Consider the following 22,374-nt stretch of genomic DNA (forward strand, 5'->3'; position numbering starts at 1 on the left):
ACACGGAGCTCTCCTTAGAGCCGCTTGAGTCTCCTTGCAACATGACAGCTAGCTTTCCTTCAAGTGAGTGATTCAAAAAGAGAAAGCAAGGAGGAAGGTACAACGCACTTTATTATCTAGTATTGAAGTCATACATCATCACTTCTACCAAAATCTTTCATTAGACACAAGTTACTAAGTCCAGCCTCCACTCGAAGGGAAGAAAATTAAGTCTCTCCTACTTAAGAGAGAAACATCAAAGAATCTGTAGGTATATTACAAAACCACCATAATATCCCAGCTAATAACAATTTCATTCTTCTAGATACTCTGGAGTCATCCTTGTCTCCTCCGTTTTAATCTCTAACCCTCATCCACTCTGTCAGGAAATCACACCGGTTCTTTCAAAATATACCTAGAGGCTAACTATGTCTCTTCACCTCCACTGCCACTGCCACACTGCTCTGAAAGACACCCACATCTTTCCTGAATTAGTGAAATATTCTCCTGCTTTTACTTTTGCCCCCTTACAGTTTACTCTTCACATGGCAGTCAACGCAATCCTTTTAAAACAAGGCAGATCATGACATTCCTCTGTTCAAACCCTGCATTGGTCCCCTCTTCCCTCAGGGTAAAAGTCACAGTCTACATTGCCTACAAGACCCTACATAATTTGGCCTCATCGCTACCTCCATCACTCTGCTTCAGCCACTTTGGTCTCCTTGCTATTCCTTTATTCTTTCCACCTGGAGTAGTCTTTCCCCAGATATCCATTTGGCTAATTTCCTTACCTCTTCCAAGTCTTTACTCAAATTGCACCTTTTCAATAAGGCCCATCCCAACCATTTTATAAAATACTGCAAACTGCCTAGCCCCCACCCGCATTCCTGATTTCCCTTATCCTGCTCTTGTTTTCCATAGCACTTTTCACCTAACGTACTACATAATTAACTGGTTATTGTCTTTACTGCGTACTCTCTGCTTCCCCTTACTAAATACAAGCTCCATAAGAACAGGAATTTTTATCTGTTTTGCTCACGATGTATCTCAAGTGCGTAGGGGAAGCTCAATGAATATGTGTTGAATTAATGAATACATAAAACTTAAAAAAACCGAAATAATTTGAAACTTTTTTTTCAGTTAAAGAAAATGTACATGGTGAATATCTTTCCATATCACTTTTAATGGTTAGGCAGTATACAACTAAACCACAATTTAACCAATTTCGTTTCATTGTACTTTAGTTAACAGCTTTTCTCTATATACTATAATGAAAACCTCTTGATACAGGTATTTGTTACATTACTTATTTCCTCTGGAAATATTCAGAAGGAGAATTGCTGGGTCAAAGGATATATACATTTTTAAGGATAACTGTATTATCCCTTTCCTGCCAGCAATGCATGAGAATACAAATTTCTCCATATCCTCACTAAGGCAGGTTGTTAATGAATTTAAAACAGGCAAACCTGAGTTCCCATTTGGGTTCTGCCATTAATAAGCTTAAAATTACTGTATCTATAAAATGGAGATCATAACAGCACCTATCCCAAATGCTGTGAGGGTTAAAGACAAGGCATTGGTAAAGCACTTAGCACAGTGTTTGCACACAGTAAGCATGCAATAAAATATTAAGTTTATTGTTTCCACTATTATGGCCTGAAAAAAATTCCACTGCAAAGTGCCCTGCAAGCTATTAGAGGAATAAAACCTATAAGTTACTTACAATACGGCATTTTTTAAAGTTCAACCGTTTTCTTGAAGATTACATTTAGATTTAATCTTTTAATTACATTTAATCAGCATCGAATGAAAAATACTCCCAAGAACAGTACATGTAACTGGCAGAGCGATCATTTTACCACCCTAATCCCTACTTTTTTGTTTTGGACAGCGGGAACTATAAACAAACACGCCCTGTCGCCAAGAAACAGGATCGAAGGAAAGCAGGAAAACAAACTTTGCCAAGTGAGCAAGCTACAGGTATCTCCTGTTCGTTCTGGTCAGCACGATCTGTTCGAAACTCTGGGATAACAAGGGGTAAAATGAGGATTCATCTGGAGATTCGGAAAGGGGCTGCAGCATTTGAAAAGCAGAACAATGACAACTTCCTTAAAGCATCATTGGGAAAAAAAACTGTGAAAGTCGCGGCGCAGGCTCTCGCGTCTTCGACGTGTACACACAGGGCCCCGCCCCACTCAACACACACACACTCAACCACACGCGCGCGCGCAAACACACACACACACATTTTAACGCCCTATTGAGGCCTGGGCTTCGTCTGACCAAGCTCTCGGGGTCAGATAACCGGTTCCTTTGAGGATGCTGACCACGGGGTCAGTTAGCAATCAGGCCTCAACTCATTCCAGCTTCCTGGGGAGGTCTGTTTGCTGGGTTTAAATTAGAACCCGTGCTAGTCCCACAACCTCAAGAGCGCGCGCGCGCGCACACACACACACCGCCCACTCGGCCACACACAGACACACACACACCGCCCACTCGGCCCCACGTCTTTCCCTGTGGAACCCGGATGCGGATGGGCGGGGGGCAGGGTCCGCCTCCTCCCGGCCGTGGCCGAGCGCGGGGCCCCGAGAGGTGTGGGCGCACCCGACCCCCACCTACGTCAGCCCCGGGTCCCTGCCCAGGCACAACACCTACCTAGCTCCTCGCACCCCGCCGCCCCGGCCGTCGCCGGCGTCGCCGCCGCTTCCATCTCTCGCGGGTCTCCAGGACGCCGCCGCCCGGGTGCTCACTCTCCCGCCGCTGCGTGGCCGGCGTCAGGCCCAGGCCTACCTCCCCTGCCCGGAGGGACCAGCGCCTGGCGCTCGCCTCCCTGCCCCGGCGCTCTCTACCCGCGCGGCGAGGAGCATGCGCAGTGGGGCAGCCCGGCTCGGCGGGCACTGCCGGCGAGGGGCGGGAGGGGCCGAAGACCCGGGGACTGCAGCAAGGCCGGGTTGGGTAACCCGAGAGGAGGGTTGGGTAACCTGAGATCAGCGACAGTGGGACCTTAGAGCTGGTCGAGCCCTGGGTCCATAGCTCCCTGGGGGTTTTTAAAGATGACCGCGAACTTAAATTTGAGGCGCCTGTCCGTATGCAAGGCGTTAAGCGTTCTGTAAGTCACCTTGGAGAATGCGAAGAAGGACGAGATTTGTCCCCTACCCATGTTGAGGTTCTGACTACTCTGGTTATTCGTCTCCCTGTTTCTATAGTTAGAGTTACCAGATACACTTAAATAGAATTTAATTAAGTCACATACAATTTCACTTTGAGGATATTTCAATGTCCTTCCAGATTTTTGACGTTGACCGTGGTGCTGAAAGAAAATTAAGGTAAAAACTAAGTGTACTGATGTAGTTTCAAATACTCCTACGCACTATACATACATTTTCTTTAATTCTGACGACAATCTGTGAGATAATTCTGATTAACAGTCACTGATGTAACTATATGGCAATGGTGTTAAATATTTAAAATTCTGAGATTAAAAAGGTACACAGTTACGTACTATCTACATCTTTCCTCCTGTTGCATCCTTTGTAGGCTTTCACTAGATAACTAGTGATAATGACAGTTTGCCAACCCGCTTTTTTTTTCCTTTAAGTGAACCCAATTTGTTCACATACATATACATGCAAATCCCAAAAGAAGGTTTTATTTGAAGTGTTCTTGACAAAGGTGTAAAGGAGATTTAAATAAATAAATAAATAGAAGAAGAAGAAGAAATCTATTCTGGAACATAACTAGAGAAATGTTCCCCAACCAGTGTTGGGGTGGATCACCTGGTTAAAGATCAGCAGGAGAGAAGACAGGCACCAGACAGAAGTTACAGGACTAAGGCAATTTTCCATAAACCACTCATTATAATGAGAACATGTGGGACAGCATCTTCTCATTAGGAAAAGAATATTATCCTTTGAGTGTTAAAAGGGATCAAAAGTCATTGTCCCCTAATCTCAGCTCCAGAGAAAGCAGATCTGGCAATATGGAAGGAAGAAAAGCTTGACTTGTAATATAGGCCTGGAATCTTTTGAAGAGGCTTGGGCTGAGGCAGGAGGCCAGGCTCAATGTCTTTACAGTGATGTGGAGATAAAGCAAGTGGTAACGATGATCAAAAGATTCAAGAGAAATGTGTTTTTCATGCATCTCTACTTGAGAACGTATTTACTAGGACTTCTACTCCAGGTCTTATAAATTAGAAGCAGATATAAAGAACAGCTGTATCAAAATGGACACATTATACACAATGTGACAATCTGAACCCTGGAAATTCCTTTCTTTTCCTGACTTTAACTTCTTGGATCATATCTTAACTACTTCCTTCTTTGCAACTGCAGCACTTTGTTCATATCTCTGTTATAACACTTCTCGTCTTTTAATTATTCCTCTTTCTGGGCTTTATACTATGCTGTATACTATTATGTGCAAGGCACTGTGCTAGGCCTGTTGAGGAATTGACTGTATTTGTCTTTGTCTCAACAGGCCTAGCACAGTGACTTGCACATACTGGTCACTCAATGAACAGTTGTTGAAAGTTACTGAGTATAGCCTCAGAGGTATATGAAAGGAAACATTTAGAAGTCTTTAATTTATTCAAGCACATTTTATGGAGCACCTTCCATATGTCAGGAACTATGCTAGATGCAGGGGCTAGAATGGCAAATAATGTTGATATGTTCCCTACTGTCATGGAGTTCATAGTATACAGCATGTGAAAGAACAGAACAAAACAAAATACTAAATATGTCATTACAATTGTTGGTGAGGAAAATAACAGGGTACCACCAGGGAACCTACTTTAGATTGAGAAGGCAGGATAGTCTTATCTGAGGACACTTAAGCTGACACATGAAGGTAAGAAGGACTTGGCTGGGTGTGTGTAGAGAGAAGAGGGTTTCCAGCAGTGAGTCTAGCCTTTCCTCTTTTACAGATAGAGAAATAGTTCTGTTTTAGACACCTGTGGAACATCTAGGTAGAGTTGCCTATTATATAATAGTTAGATCTCTAAAGTTTTCTTATGTGAAAAATAATGTCACCAACCTTACAAGTTGAGAAGATTTAATGAGATAAAGTATATAAAGCATCAACACATTGCCTGATTCACAGGAAGCATCACATAAAGTGAGCATATTAGCTAGAGTTTTTTTTATTGCAATACTGAGGCCAATTCAAACTAGCTTAAGCCAAAAGAGGAATTTAATGAGGATACTGAGATTGCTAAAACAGAGATGAGTCTGGGGTCAGGAAACTGCTTCTCATGCCTCTGAGAGTCTCTTCTTCAGTGATCGCTTTTCTCTGTGCATCTGCTTGTGTGTCTGTGCAAGTTTCCACTGCAGAACTCCTCTGTTTCTCAGGTTCACCTGGTAGGAAACATGTTTCCTAAAAGCTCTCAATTCCTTTATCTTAGAGTTTGAGTGATCAGAAACATACTGGTCTCTTTTTTTAAACATTTCCTAGGTAAGAACTGTGATTGAGTCACCTTGGATCAGATTCCCACACCTGGACTAGTCAAGTAAGTGAGTGTTGGACAAAGTCATATATTGTGGTAGTTCCTGATACAACCATGTAGATGACATTGTGGAGAAGGAAACGGTTTTCCGAAAGAACAGCTGAGCAGACCAAATCTTACGTATCCTCTCTATTTGAGTCTCCTCTATATAAAATATTACTCATTTTGTATCCTAAGGCTGTTTTATCCTTCTCTGTTTTCAGTGGAAATAGAGACAAGCTTCTCACCATCTTTTAATTAGTATCTGCCTTAATGACTTCTTTATTCTGTTAATGAACCTAGGAAACATGCTGATCAGTATTGGTTCTCTTAAGAGGCTCTTTGTTGGAGTAATTGTTCCTGACAACCTTACTTTTGTTAAGAATAACTTGATTTGATTTAACTCTTTATGACAGATTTAGCAGATTAAAAAAACTGAAAACTAAATGCCTGGGAAAGAGAAACAATGCAGATAGCAGAAGTTTAACTTCTTAACAAGCCTCTGCAATATTCTCAAGTAGACTTTTAAAAAACATATTGCATCTATGAGACAGGAATAGACTGCCATAAAAAAAAGGAATAACCAGGGAACAGAAAGTAGAGCAAAAGGACCAAAAAAAAAAAAAAAAAAAAAAAAAAGCAAATAGAAAAAAATGAAATTAAAGGATCCATCTAGCAGTTCCAGTATCTTAATTCAGAAAGAGATTAAAGAGAAAAGGAAAAAAATAAAAGTAATAATAGAATTTCTCAAAATTGAAGAACATTTATTTCCAGATTTGAATAATTCACTGAATGCCCAATACAACAAATGCAAACAGACCTAAGTCAAGATATATCATTGAAAACATTTTAGAACATTTGATAATAACAGGAAGATTCTAAAAGCTTCCCCAGATGAAAAAATGGGGGTGAAGGCTATCACATTCAACTGGAATCACATCTGACCACTCAGTAGTAATATCATAAGCTAGCTAGAGGGAAATGGAGCATGGCATTCCAACTTCTGATGGAAAACACACCCAACTTGGAATGCTATACCTAACCATACTATCAATCAAATGAAAGAGTAAAATAAATACATTTTAATATGCATAAAAGCTCAATGTGTACTTCCCATGTGCCCTTTCTTAGAAAGCACTGGAGAAATGCTCCCCCAAAATTAAGGAGTAAACTTAGAAAGAAGGAGACATGGGATTCAGGAAACCAGGAATTCAGCAAAGGAGAAAGGAACTCCCAAGAGAATGCCAAAAGTAAGTTCCAAATCGCAGTTTTGCACTGGGCCTAGAGAGCTACCAGTCCAAATTGGGGCAAGAAGATGGAAGGCACCAGGAACAGCTATCCCCAAAGACAAAAGAAACAGTGAAACTGATTGATAATCTGAAAAGTATGCAGAATTGGACAAAGAGATGTTATTTAGAGCTGTAGGGAGGGTGAGAAAACTTAGCCACAGATGTGAAGAAAGCCAAGCAGATGAAAAAAAAAAAGAAAAGGCAACTAACTCCAGTTAACACAATAGTCATAAAAGAAACAAAAGTATAGTATACCATTTTGCTTTGGCAGTGAATGATACATGCAAAGGCATAATAATAAAAATGTGAATGTAGTGGAGAGTGTATTATAACTCTCTGAAGACATGAGTGGAGTGAGGAGAAATTATCTGTATGAAGGATTATGTAAAAGAGCTAAATTCTCACTTTTCATAGTTGTGAGAAAATAGTATCTAAAACTGAAAAAATTAATAGTACTATAAGCTTGTCATTTAGAAATATGAAGGCAAATACCAAATAGAATTACCAAAAGAGTTCAAAATGGTTGCCTCTTGAAAAAAGGAAATTGTAGCAAGCTATAAGGCAAGAATTTATTTCACATTGTGTTTTGTTTGATTATTTAAGCTAATGCATAATAAAAATAAATGCAAATTTACAAAAAGAAAAAATCAAAGTCTCTGGCAATTACTAATTTTTATTAGGACAAATATCCACCAAAGTCACCTATAATATTTATTGTTTTTTAAAATCATGTATTTTCCTGCTCTGTAGTTGTTTTCAAGTTCTTTGTCTTTAATGCCAATCATCCCTATGACAGAGGACATAGCAGTTTTAGATTCTAAATTTTTAGTGACTGGGCAAGACTATGAAGAAAGTGAATTTTCTGAAAAGTCCTTTGAAATTTCATGGTCAAAATGAGAGAGGAACTTTTGGTTAAAGACTATTGACCCACAAGAAATTGGTTTAAAATAATACTAATTTACCCAACCAGTAATACATTTTCCTTTTAAAGTTTTTACATGTAAAAATTTATCACCAACTATAAATTATAATTTTTTTTCATTTGGGTTCGGACGGTAAATTTTTCATATGATGTGGAAGTTTTTTAAGATATTGAATGAAACACTAGTTGTTTCACTAACTGACCTAAGAAAGTTTCCCTAGAAAAGTGTGACACTCTAGAGAAAAAGGAAATCTAAATTGAAAAACCAGTTAACAGAATTTACTTTATCTTTTCACAGAATTTTGCAACAATATTCTTAAGTTTATAATCACGATACGGAAAACTAAGCATATAACACGTTATTGGAAAAAATCCTCTCAACAATAAACAATCTAAAACATATTTCTGAAATGTTCATAAAGTTTACATTTATAAAACTTTGGACATTTCTGAAAAGCTCTTGAATTATCCACTGCCCACCCCTGAAAGGTGGAACTATAATCTGAAACCTAGTCTTTCTTTATTGTAATTATTATGACTGTAGTTGACTTCTGAACAATGTGGGTTTGAACTGCATGGGTTCACTTACATGTAGATTTTTTAAAATAAATGTATTGAAAAATTTTTTGGAGCTTTATGACAATTTGAAAAAAACTCAGATGAACTGTGTAACCTAGAAATATTGAAAAATTAAGAAAAAGTTATGTCATTAATGCATAAAATATATGTGGATACTAGCCTATTTTATTATTTACTACCATAAAAATATACACAGATTTATAAAAAGTTAATCAAAATTTATATGCACAAACAGACTGTACCTGGCACCTTTCACAGTCAAGAGAAATGTGAACATACATGAAGATGCAGTATTAAATCATAATTTCATAAACTTAATTGTAATATATATGGTTATACTGTAATAATTTCATAGCCACCTCCTGTTACTATTGGCAGTGAGCTCAAGAATTGCGAGTATCCACTTAAAATACTCTGTGATGCTAATCATCGCCATGTGAGCAATTTATCTCTCTAGTAAATTGCCTATTGCTATAAAAAGTGATCTCTCATGGTTCTTGCCTGATTTTCACCACGTTTAAGGCAGTACTATAAACCTTGAACACCACCATGGAACCCATACAAAATGCCACTAATGATGCTGAAAGTGCCCCCAAGAAACAGACAAAAGTCACGGCATTATAAGAAAAAGCTGAATTGCTTAATGTGTACCATAGATTGAGGTCTGCAGATGTAGTTGCCCACCATTTGAGACAGATGATTCATCTCATAAACAAACAACAGAAACTTATAGTATTGACAAATACAGTACAGTACTCCAGATGTATTTTCTCTTTTTATTATTTTCTTAATAATATTTATTTTCTCTAGATTAAGCATATAGTATAGAATACATATAACATATGTCATATGTATTTTTATGTTATCATCAAGGCTTCTAGTCAACAATAAGCTATTAGTAATTAAGTTTGATAGGAGTCAAAAGTGAAACACAGATTTTCTTTCTTTTTTTTTTTTTGAGACGGAGTCTCTCTCTGTCAGGTCAGCTGGAGTGCAGTGGTGCAGTCTTGGCTCACTGCAACCTCCACCTCCCAGGTTCAAGCAATTATGCCTCAGCCTCCCAAGTAGCTGGGACTACAGACGCATGCCACCATACCTGGCTAATTTTTGTATTTTTAGTAGACACGGGGTTTCACTACATTGGCCAGGCTGGTATTAAACTCCTGACCTCAGGTGATCCACCTGCCTCAGCCTCCCGAAGTGCTGGGGTTATAGGCGTGAGCCACCATTCCTAGCCTTAAACACAGAATTTTACTTGCACAGGGGTCGGTGTCCCTAACCTATGGATTATTTAAGGGTCAACTGTACTATCTGTATCAGGAAACATATTAAGTACCTTATAACCTTCTCCAATCATCTTCCACTTTTTCCCTCCAGATTCACTTTCCTTTCTTTTCTGCGTTGTTCTGTTCTACAGATAGCCCTGGAAGGCTATCCTGTATAGAGTGCTTCAATAGGTTTCTTGAGGTCTGGCTTCCAATTAGGTATGACCGTTTGAGGTACGGGAGGGAGATCATAGGACAGAGGTGAAGTAAGTTAGAAATTAATTCCCCAAGTGCTCTCCTTACCGAATCACTATCGATTGGCTGTGTCCCTCTCTGAAGGCCACAGATTCTGTCAGGCAGCTCTCTCCTTCCTGTTACTGTCCAGGTCTAGAAAGAGGAGTGCTGCTCCTCTCCATTGCCTGCCCTAGGATACTACTTCTTTCCTTGTGGATATTTCTAAAAACCTGGTGTCTTAGTCAGTTTGGGCTGTTATAACAAAGTACCATAAATTGGGTGGCTTATAAATGAAATCTATTTACTATAGTTTTGTTTTTTGTTTTTTGTTTTTCTTTTGAGACAGAGTATCACTCTGTCGCCCAGGCTGGAGTGCAGTGGCACCATCGCGATCTCGGCTCACTGCGAGCTCTGCCTCCCAGGTTCACGCCATTCTCCTGCCTCCCAAGTAGCTGACACTGCAGGCGCCCACCACCACGCCCTGCTAATTTTTTGTATTTCTGGTAGAAACGGAATTTCACCGTGTTAGCCAGGATGGTCTGGATCTCCTGATCTCATGATCCACCCACCTCAGCTTCCCAAAGTGCTGGGATTACAGACAGACCTGAGTCACCGCACCCGGCCTTATTTACTGTACTTCTGTAGTAACAAAGTACCATAGATTGGGTGGCTTTTAAATGAAATTTATTTACTATAATTCTGTAGGCTGAAAGTCTGAGACTAGAATGCCAGCATGGTGGGTTTCTGGTGGGCCCTCTTAAAGATTGCCAACTTCTCATTTTATCTTCACATGGTGGAAAGAGGGTGAGAGAACTCTCTGAAGTCTCGTCTACAACGGTTCTAATCCCATTCATAAGGACTCCACTCTCGTGACGTAATTACTTCCCAAAGGCCCCGTTCCCTAATACAATCACTTTAGAGGTTAGCACTTCAACATATGAATTTAGGAGGGACAGAAACAGATTATTGCACCTGCCCATACCATCATAAATAGTTCCAACTCTAACTAGCAGTTTGCATATGTGGGCCATCTGTTCCCTAGCAAGATCCTTATAAATGCACATACACAATCTCCTCATCAAAAAAAACTTCAAGTATTATCTCCATTTTACAAATCAAGAAACTTAGATTAAGAGAAGCAATTTACTCAAAATCCAATAGTAAAGCCAAGATTCTAACCCAGGTCTAAATGACTGTTGTCTCCTCCATCACATAGTCTCTAGAAACATTTATTCAAGCAATAGATAATCACATTCCCATCCCAAAAAGTTCTCAAAATTTGGATTCTTATGGGCTTTCAGTACCATCTCAATAACTTTTGGGGGGATACTGATTTATACAGGCCAATAATTGTGAGGTAAGAGTACAGCAGTTACTAAAGTGGCTGTTTTCTTGATTTTGACCCCTATAAACTCTGACACTAGGCTATCCCCAGAGCCCTTGGCTCCAGGCCTAACTAAGTCATAAGGAGGGTCCTGAAAACTCAAGTTAAAAGCCCATTCCCTTGCCAGGGCAGCCTCTGACCAAAGGAAATAAAGCATGCTGCATAAAGTGGTACATAGGTGCCAAGTGAGGGCTCTTTCTCATATGCCACGCATTCTCCCTATCCATCTATCATCCCTAGCTTTTTCTCATTTCTTCAGGGCATTTTTTTTTAAGCAGGATCTCACTCTGTCACCCAAGTTGGAGTGCAGTGGCACAAAAACAACTCACTGCAGCCTTGACCTCCTGGGCTCAAGTGATCCTCCTGTCTCAGCCTCCCGGGTAGCTGAGACTGCAGGTTGTGTGCCAGCATTTCTGGCTAATTTTTAAATTTTTTGTAGAGATGGGATCTCACTTTGTTGCACAGGCTGGTTTTGAACTCCTGCATTCAAGCTGTCCTCTTGCCTCAACCTCCCAAAGCACTGGGAATACAAGCATCTGCCATCACACCTGCCCTCTTCAGGACTTTTAAATTGCAGCAAAATTTCCTCAAATCTCCTCATCTCTTCTCTTTTACCCTTCTCCCTGGCCAGTCTCAGGAGGGCCCTACTGAGGATATACTGTTCCCATGTGTCCGGAATTTGTGAGTTCTTGGTCTCACTAACTTCAAGAATGAAGCCCCTGACCCTCACAGTGAGTGTTACAAGTTCTTAAAGATGGCGTGTCCGTAGTTTGTTCCCTCAGACGTTCAGATGTGTCTGGACCTTCTTCTGGTGGGTTCGTGGTATCACTGTCAGGAGTGAAGCTGCAGACCTTTGTGGTGAGTGTTACAGCTCTTAAAGGCAGCGTGTCTGAAGTCCATTTTTCCCCCGTGGGTTCGCAGTCTCGTTGGCTTCAGGAGTGAAGCTGCAAACCTTCGCGGTGAGTGTTGCAGCTCATAAAAGCAGCGTGGACCCAAAGAGTGAGCAGCAGCAAGATTTATTGCAAAGAGCAAAAGAACAAAACCTCCACATCACAAAAGGGGACCCAAGCGGGTTGCCACTGCTTGCTTGTGCAGCCTGCTTTTATTCCCTTATCTGACCCCACCCACATCCTGCTGATTGGTCCATTTTACAGAGAGCTGATTGGTCTATTTTACAGAGAGCTGATTGGTCCGTTTTGACAGAGTGCTGATTGGTGCGTTTACAGTCCTTGAGCTAGACAGAGAGTGCTAGACAGAAAAGTTCTCCAAGTCACCACTAGGATAGCTAGACACAGAGTACCAATGGGTGTATTTACAAACCCTGAGCTACACACAGAGTGCTCATTGGTATATTTACGATCCTCTAGCTAGACATAAAAGTTCTCCAAGTCCCCATCAGGCTCAGGAGCCCAGCTGGCTTCACCTAGTGGATCCTGCAGGGGGGCTGCAGGCGGAGTTGCCCACCAATCCCAAGCGGGGCGTGCACTCTTCAGCCCTTGGGCGGTGGATGGGACCAGGTGCCACGCAGCAGGGGGCAGTGCCTGGCGGGGAGGCTCAGGCCGTGCAGGAGCCCACTGCAGGTGGGGAGCTCAGACATGGTGGGCTGGGTCCTAGCCCTGCCCCCTGGGGAGGCAGCTAAGGCCCGGCAAGAATGTGAGTGCAGCACCACTGGCTGGCACTGCTGGGGGACCTGGTGCAACCTCCGCAGCTGCTGGCCCAGGTGCTAAGGCCTTCACTACCCTGCCTCTGTGGTGCCTGCTGGCCGCTCCGTGTGCGGGACCTTCTGAGCCCCGCGCCTGCCGGGGCGCAGTGGCCCCCCAACGCAGCAAGCAGCCCCGGTTCCGCAGGGGTCTGTCCCTCCACACCTCCCTGCAAGCAGAGGGAGGAGGCTTTGGCCTCAGCCAGCCCAGAGAAGGGCTCCCACAGTGCCCCCGCGGGCTGAAGGGCTCCTCAAGCGCCACCAGAGAGAACGGAGAGGCCAAGGAGGCGCTAGGAGTGAGGGCTGCTAGCACATTGTCATCTCTCACCAAGACTGGGCCATCACATTGTAAGTTATCCTGGAAAAATTATTCATGGAGGCTCTATTTTTCTGCCTTTTGGCAGTGGGGCAGGAATGGGGGCAAAACACAAGGTAGAATAAACAGAGTGATGTTTGTTCAGTTTAGTACTGTTAATTAGATTCTCGCTTGCTCTCTTTTATTCTGTTAGTCATATCTAAAAAGTAATAAAAGTGGGAGTCCTCATATCACAATGGTCTAATTAATTTTGTCAAAAGTATTAATAATAAATATAACAACAAAATCTAATTTGTATTGAGTAAGGCCCCATGCTAAGTGCTTTTCAACTTTACCTAATTTATCCTGTACAACAATAATATAAGCAGGTGTAATAGTTGTTTGGACGAACAGAGGCAAGATGGCGCAGTTCTGGGTTCTTCACCGTCAACTTTCCCGCGCCCGGGAAAGACACAGGTCCACTGGGCAGGCTAACCCGACCTCCCACGGAGAAAAACCGGAACCCGCCTAGCCACGCCTACTGCCCGGCCGGGACCCGCCTATGTCCCGCCCACTGCCCCCCCACTCCCAGGCCCAGGACATAAAAGCCGCTCCCGGAGGGCTCTCTGCATGCACTTTCTCAGCTCCCACTCCTTTCCGGACTGCAGGAACTCCGCCCGAGAGCTCCACCGGGCGACTCTCAGCCTCCTTTGCCGGAGGCCGACAGACCTCACCCTCCACACCTTCTTCCCTGAAGCTAGGTGACCAAAAAATAAATTTGCAGTTTTGCTCCTAACCTTGCCTACTTGCTGGTCCTTTAATACTCACCCTGGTGTGCCTAGAAAGCAAATTAGTTTCCTGGAAAGCAAATCAGTTTCTTAGAAAGCAAATCAATAGTACTTCATTTTTAGTTGAAAAAATTGAGGTTTAGGTTTATCAGCATGAGAGCAGGATTGTGGAACTTCCAGGACTTGTCCCTTTCCAGAAACATCAGTTTGAATAACTGTCCACTCACAAAAAAAGACAAAGAGTGTAGGAAAGATAATTTCACATTGCTTTCATCCCTTTTCCCCCAAGCCCTAGCAGCACAGCATGAAGACAGATACCCTCTGCATGGAGGAAGTAGAATGAAGTGAGCACCCAACTTTTCCACAGACACCAGCGCCAGCCCTGCCCCCATGACCCAGCCCCCAGAGTCCCAGGCTCTAGGCCTAGCCCAATCACAGGCTGGCCCCTGCAAATTCAGGCTCAATACCCATCCCAGTGCCAGGGAAGCCTCTGTGGATTCAGGCTCCTCCCAATGAACCCAGGCCCCAGGCCCGCCGACCCACTGACCTAGGCACCAGGCCAGCCCATCAACAACTCTGCCAGTTAGTTCACACATAATCTATAGACAGACTAAAAGTGTCTATAGTGGTGAAGGGCTTTCCCTGCCAAAGTTAATCAGTAAAGTTTGGAGAAGGTACCCATGTCTTCCAATGTGTAGACACCAACACAAGGCCACAAGGATCAAGAATAATCAGGGAAGCGTGACACTACCATTAAAACAAAATAAAGTATCAGTAACTGATCCTAAAGAAATGGAAAGCTACTAACTGTCTGAAAAAGAAGTCAAAATAAAAATCTTAAAGAGGTTCAGTGGACTATATGTGAATACAGACAAACAACCAAATGACATCAGGAAGATGACATGTGAACAAAATTTAAAGTTCAAAAAAGAACTAGAAACCATAAAAATGAACCAAACAGAGGAACCAACCAGGAATTCTGGAGCTGAAGAACACAATGACTGAACTGAAATATTCAATAGAGAGCTTTAATAGCAGATTCAATTAAGCAGAAGAAAGACTCGGTGAGCTCAAAGACAGGTCATTTGAAATAGCTCAGCTAGAGAAAGAATAATAAACAACAAAAAGAGTAACAAAGAGTGAAGAAAGCCTACAGGACTTATTGGGACACCATCAAGTGAACTAATATATGCGTGATGGGCATTCCAGAAGGAACAGAAAAAGAGAAAGGAACAGAAAACTTATTTAAATAAATGACAGAAAACTTAACAATTCTGGAAAGGGAAGTGGATGTCCAAATCCATGAAGCCCAAAGAACTCCAAATAGGTTGACCAGAAAGAGGTCTTAAGCAAGCCACATTATAATCAAATTGTCAAAAATCAAACACAGAGAATTTTGTAAGCAACAAGAGGAAAACAACTTGTCACATAAAAAGGAACACCCACATGACTATCAGTAGATTTCTTAGCAGAAACCTTGTAAGCTGTGAAAGAGAGTGGTGATATATTCAGAGTGCTGAAAGAAAAAAAAAAACTGCCAGCCAAGAATATTGTACCTGGCAAGGTTGTCCTTCAACAACGGAGAGAGAAGGATTTCCCCAGACAAACAAAAGCTGTGGGAGTTTATCACCACTAGACCTACCTTACAAGAAAGGCTAAAGGGAGTTCTTTATCCTGAAATATAAAGACACTGTAGTGAATTATAATTTTATATTTCCTCAGCATCCATTTTAAATATAAGTTGAAGTTTCTTATACCAGAAGCAGGGCTTAGTCACCCTTAACACATAGTGTTCAGTTCTCTGCCTTCTCATAGTTCCTCAATGTGGTTGATCCAGTTATCCGTCTTATGCAATTGCCTCTTAGTGACCACTTTCATATGGAACAGCTATTAATAGATACAACTTACCTGACTTATCCTACTGACCCTCCCACCCATAGGAACTGCTCACGTATGCTGCAGTGACCACCTGTCAGTCACAGCGTGACCCCATGGAACACTTATCTACTTGCTCTAAATTCAACAATTAGAACTCCTCATGGAAAACCTGGTTGGGTAGTGCCCTGCACCCTGGTAAAGGCTTAGGCTCATAGTTCCTTCTCTTTCTTTTGCTCCCCACTCACTGCTTGAGTGAGAATTTCCTCAACAGCCCTCTCCTTCCTTTTGGCCTGGATTTGTAAGTAATACACTGCTTCTGTCATTTCATGGGTTTTGTGGAATTGCCTCCTCTGTGTCTTACTTGATTGGTGCACCTGAAGCATAAATTCTTTTCTGTTCAGGGCTTTCCTAGAGAGTGACTATCTTGGTAGAAATAAACAGGACACAGGTCACAAGAGCCATAAGGGTGTCTGCCAGTATAAAAAAGTTTCCTAGGAGACAGACACATGATCACAGGTAGGACACTTAAGCTTTAGGTCATCCACCAGAACAAAGAAGTATCACATGAAAGATACACTGTTAGCATCTATAACCAAATTCCCTGGACACTCAGGGCAGGGCTAGAGTTTATAGCCACTCTCATAAAAGACCTCAAGACCAACCTAGAAAGAAAAAAATACAAGTTTTTTCTAGATGCTAATTAGTAACATGAAAACATGTAAAAGTATAAAACTCACTGGTTAAAGTGAGTATATTGTCAAATCCAGAATACTCTGATACTGTAATAGTGGTATATAAATCATTTATAACTCTAGTATAAAGGTTAAAAGACAATAATAAAATAATTATCACTACAATAATTAGTTAACAGATATACAATGTAAAAAGATGCCAATTTGTGACATCAGAAGCAGAAAAGGTGGATAGGGAATAGACATGTAGAGTTTTTGCATGTAATTGAAATTATTATCAGCTTAAAATAGACTGTTATAACTATAAGGTGTTTTATGCAAACGTCATAGTAACCATAAGACAGAAACCTGTAGTTGATACACAAAAGATAAAGAGAACGGAATCAAAGCACACCATTATAGAAAATAATCAAATTACAAAGAAAGACAGTAAGAGAAGAAAGGGACAAAAGATCTACAAAACAGCCAGAAAACAAGTAACAAAATGGCAATAGTAAGTCTTTACTTATCAATAATTACCTTGAATATAAATTGATTAAATTCTTCAATCAAAAGACAAAGAGCAGCTGAATGGATGAAAAACAAGACCAAACTATATGCTGCCCACAAAAGACTCACTTCACCTTTAAGGACACACACATACTGAAAGGGAAGTGATGGAAAAAGATATTTCATGCAAATGGAAACCAAAAGAAAGTAGGGATAACTATACTTATAGCAGACAAAATAGACTTTAAGTCAAAAACTGTAAAACAGAGACAAATAAGGTTATTGCATAATGATAAAGGAGTCATTTCATCAAAATAATATTATAATTTTAAACACATATGCACCTGATATCAGAGCACCTAAATATGTAAAGTACATATTAATAGATCCAAAGGGAGAGATAGCAATGCAATAACAGCATGGGACTTCAATATCCTACATTTCACAATGGACAGGTAACCAAATAGAAATATAAGGAAATACTGGACTTAAACTATAACTTAGACCAAATGGACCTAACAGACATATACAAAACATTTCTCCCAACAGCAGCAGAATACACATTTTTCTCAAGTGCAAGTGAGATACTCTCCAGGATAGATCATACGCCAGGCCACAAACCAAGTCTTAACACATTCAAGAATTTGAAATCATATCAAGTATCCCTTCTGACCACAATGGTATGAAACTAGAAATCAGTAACAGGAGGAAAATTGGAAAATTCATAATTACGTAAAAATTAAACAACATGCTCCTGAACAACCAAAGGGTCAAAAAATCTAAATGGAAATTTTAAGATATCTTGAAACAAACAAAAATGGAAACACAGCATACCAAAATTTATTGGACACACCAGAAGCAGTTCTAAGAGTGAGGTTTATAACCATAAATGCCTAGAATAAGAAAAAGAAAGATCTCAAATAAACAACCTAACTTTATACCTCAAGGAAATAGAAAAAGAACAAAGCCTTAATTCAGTAGAAAGAAGGAAATAGCAAAGATCAGAGGAAAAATAAATGAAATAGAAGCTGAAAAAACAACAGAAAACATCAATGGAACTAAGATATTAAAAATTAAAATTAAAAATAGAACTAGCACATGATGCCACAGCCCCACTGTTGGGCATATATCCAAAAGAAATGATATCAGTATATAGAAGAAATAGCTGCACTCTCATGTTCCTTGCAGCATTATTCAAAATAATAAGATGTGTCCATTGGTGGATAAATGGATAAAGAAAACATGGTATATAATACGTATATGTACACACAATGGAATTTTATTCAGCCTTAAAAAAGGATGAAATCCCGTCATTTCTAACAATATGAATGAACCTAGAGGCCACTTTGCTAAGTGAAATAAGCCAGGCATAGAAGACAAATACTGCATCATCTTACTTATGTTGGGATCTTAAGAAGCTGAGCTCATAGATGCAGACAGTAGAATGGTAGTTGCTAAGAGCTGGGGGTGGAGGATATAGGGAGATATTGGTGAAAGAGTACAAAGTCTCAGTTACGTAGCATGATGACTGCAGTTAATAATTCTGGAGTTTATACTTGAAATTTGCTGAGAGTTGATCTTAAATGTTCTCTCCACACACTCTCTACCCAATAAAGATAACTATGCAAGGTGAGGGATATGTTCATTAGCTTAATATTGGTCATCATTTCACAATGTATGCATATAACAAAAGATCATATTGGACACTATAAATATATACAATTTCATCAATTATGCCTCAATAAATTTAGAAATGGAAAGAAAGAAAAGACAAGCTTAGACTCAGAGACTTGCCCAAAATTTCACAGATGAAAACCAAATCTAATTGCAACTTTAGGACATATACTATTATCTACTTTATTGCCTCATGGCTTCTTGAGAACCTAAGCACCTAAGCTGCCAGGTTGTGAGAGCCACTCACAGTTCTGACCATAGGTCAGTGGTGTGATTTAGTCATTACAACATTGTACATTTCTGTCTATCCATTCTCATATAGCTAATGAAAGATTCAGAAGATCAGCCTGAAATCAGCTAACTGAGCTTCACTGATGGCAGTTAATTCCAACACAAATGCCACAACCAACATATTAAGCATTGTCTTCTGAAAATACTACTTTTTGAAGGACAATAAAAAAGTGACTTGGCCAGGCGCAATGGCTTACGCCTATAATCTCAGCACTTTGGGAGGCCGAGGCGGGTGGATCACGAGGTCAGGAGATAGAGACCACCCTGGCTAACACGGTGAAACCCCGTCTCTACCAAAAATACAAAAAATTAGCCGTAGTAGCACGCACCTGTAGTCCCAGCTACTCAGGAGGCTGAGGGGAGAATCGCTTGAACCTGGGACGCAGAGGTTTCAGTGAGCTGAGATCATGCCACTGCACTCCAGCCTGAGTGAGAGAGCGAGACTCCATCTCAAAAAAAAAAAAAAAAAAAAAAAAAAGTGACTTACAGCAAGTGCTGGAAAGGACACTTTTATTTTCCCACATCCAAGTTATTCCTTTTGGTATTTAACATGACGGGTAAAAGGCTTTAAAGCTTATATTATAATGAATCTCAAGTGTACTCCCAAAGACTCAAAAGAAAAAGGGTGCTTCACAAAATTTGCTTCTTTCCATTCTAAGCATTATGTATTGGTTAGACATTAATTTGCAAGGAAATTGTTTTACTTGTGTTGTCTTCAAATAAAACTATTATCATGCCAAGTACAAAAGTCTGGGTTTTCTCTGGATGCTAAGGACTCATGATCCTCACATGTAAATTTAACTTGATAAGTCCTGTCTATTTCAAGATTTTAACATCAAGGTCTAGTTTGAGATTTAATTTGACAGTCTGTACCTGTCAGCTTTTGTATAGCTTACTTTCATCACAGTTCAAAAGGAGTGTGTGAAAGACTTATTTGTGGTAAGTAGGTCACCTGAGACGCATGTTATGCATGAGGAATCCTGGAATTCCTGCTACCTGGGACACTTTTCATGATTATTCAAGGAGCTTGCTCACAATTTAATAACCTTGTTGACAATACCAACCACATTGGGAAAGAATAGTTCCATACTCATTTGGGAAATCTGCTTAAGAGATATAGATTCCCCATAAAACTGATCAGAGAAAATAAACACCAACATATATGTGCTTTTTGGTAATAAAAAGAAGCGGCATGGAAGTTAGAAAGCTTCCATTCAGGAAAAAGGAGAAGTTCCAGTTGGAGGACTGCATTCTAGCCCATGCCCTCAGAAGATTTTAAGATAAGAGGTCCTTGGAAAAAGGTACCATTTAAGAAAATGTTACCAACCCATTTTCTTTAAGACCAGGCTGGTAGCCAATCACATTATGCTTCATTTATAGGCTACTGTTCCTATTAATTTTGATTTTTAGTGATAACAACACACAATTGTTCCTCATCTGATTTTTCCCTCATAAAACAGCTAAGCATTTTGATCTGACTTTCTCAATAGACTGCATTCATTGTATAATAAATTAGATCAATGATTGATTACTTAATAGTAGGCCATTGTATTAAGTCAAAGAAGGGAGAAATTGACCAAGGAACAGTTCATTTTGTGTATTATAAATGGGTACTAATCCATCCTCTATTTAGGTCTTTGGGTTCCATTACTTATGTCAAGAGACTATTTACCATCTAACAAGTTTGACCTTATCTCCATTGGTGATCTTTCAAATGTGGCTCTTTAAGGAAACCAAAATACCCAGAATTACAGGATTTGGCATACTCTAAAACAACATCAGTGACTCATTCAGACTGAGAATTATTTAACATACACTGTTCTAGGCATCATTCTTAGTATTTTCTTATATGTTGTCTCATTTAATCTTCACAATAAACCTACAGAAATACATATTATGATCAATATTTTACAAATGAACAAACTGAGGTTCAGAGAATAAGTAAATTCTAAGACTTAGTAATCATAAGAACCAAACCCAGGATCCCAATTCCAATCTGATGATTTTTTTTTTTTTTCTTTCCCCCTGAGACAGAGTTGCCTAGGCTGGAGTGCAGTGGCGTGATCTCAGCTCACTGCAACCTCCACTTCCCGGGTTCAAGTGATTCTCCTGCCTCAGCCTCCTGAGTAGCTGGGATTACAGGCACACACCACCACAGCTGGCTAATTTTTGTATTCTTAGTAGAGACGAGGCTTCACCATGTTGGCCAGGCTTCGAACTCTTTACCTCGTGATCCGCCCACCTTGGCCTCCCAAAGTGCTGGGATTACAGGCACAAGCCACTGCGCCCGGCCCCTCTGTGGATTTTAACAATTCTATTCATCCTACCACTTCTGCTATATACTTTAGGCTTCTAGCATCACCCTTGTGAGTTAAAATATTAACTCATCTCCCCATTCCTCCAAGAAGTCTGATGTAAGTTCCAGATTTGGAGGACTTTTTCTTTTTTTGGTGATATGGTCAGAAATAAAGGGAAAGTCCAGGTACATTTTGGTAACATAAATAACTCTTCTATTCAGAACAAAACCAAGATGGTTCAACATACAAAATTAGGTTTTCAAAATCAATCAATAAATATTCATTGATAATTGAGTAATGTGGATGAAGAAAGAACAATAATATATGACTTATATTCTCAATCAATTTGAGAAGACAAAACAGTTCAGGTGAAAAGAACAACTAACAATGCAAGGCTATGTGTCACAAGGGCAAAGTGGACTAAACAACTCAGTGCTAGAGGGATTCAGAATAAGTAAAGATTCCTTTGAGCTAGGTTGGTAATGATTTTCAGCAGGGCTGTATAAATGTAAGTCACAACTTCAGTAGTAGAGGGGGTGTAACACTTCTAAGGAAGGAGAAAGCAATGGGATTGGAGGACAGTGAGAATACCGAGAGAGACATTCATCTCTTAGTGAGCTTTGAAGGTAAGGTAGGACATGGAGAGGGCTTCGTTGGACAGTCCAGAAAACACCGGATGCAATCAATGAGACTCTTAAGTTCAGGCATCAGCCTTTGTGTTCAGGCAAAGTCCGTTCCTGCCCCTCATCACACTGTGGAATTTAGAGGAGAAGCCTAACTTTCCTCAGAAGCCCCCAATGCATGATTCGCTCTTTCAACTAAGAAGCCTGCTCTTTCATTAGGCTGCAGTGCAGAGATTTATCAAATTCACCCATTAGCTTTGTTCAGTCACTTCAGGATGAATTCTGTACATCCAGAGGATCTTTATGCTTACTCTCAGGGTTCACACCCTCTCTTTTAGCACTTTATCTGGAGTTGAAAGAAGCAGATGTCACTGACTCCATGCCCAGCATGGAAGTGATCTGTGCTCTGGTAGCTGAGGTACCAATTCGCCCAGTGGATAGTCCCAGTGGATTCTGTTGTGCTGAGCTTCCACTGTTTTAACAATAAGTTATATAGTCACCTGTGTTATAG

At 40.5% G+C, this 22,374-nt stretch overlaps 1 protein-coding gene across 2 annotated transcripts in view; it reads right to left on the reverse strand.

The window, feature by feature from the left end:
* SLC36A4 (solute carrier family 36 member 4) overlaps window positions 1-2,851 on the reverse strand; it is a 53,084-nt gene extending 50,233 nt beyond the window's left edge. Inside the window, exon 1 of one of the 2 annotated variants that reach the window (XM_023209198.3) lies at window positions 2,638-2,851. In XM_023209198.3, the coding sequence (XP_023064966.1) occupies window positions 2,638-2,692 (55 nt within the window). In that variant the 5' untranslated portion in view covers window positions 2,693-2,851. The remainder of the gene's footprint in view (window positions 1-2,637) is intronic. The other variant, XM_023209199.2, reaches the window with a different exon arrangement.
* Window positions 2,852-22,374: the final 19,523 nt, after the last annotated feature.

This window comes from Piliocolobus tephrosceles, chromosome 13, assembly GCF_002776525.5.
Source record: "Piliocolobus tephrosceles isolate RC106 chromosome 13, ASM277652v3, whole genome shotgun sequence".
Lineage (NCBI taxonomy): Eukaryota > Metazoa > Chordata > Mammalia > Primates > Cercopithecidae > Piliocolobus > Piliocolobus tephrosceles.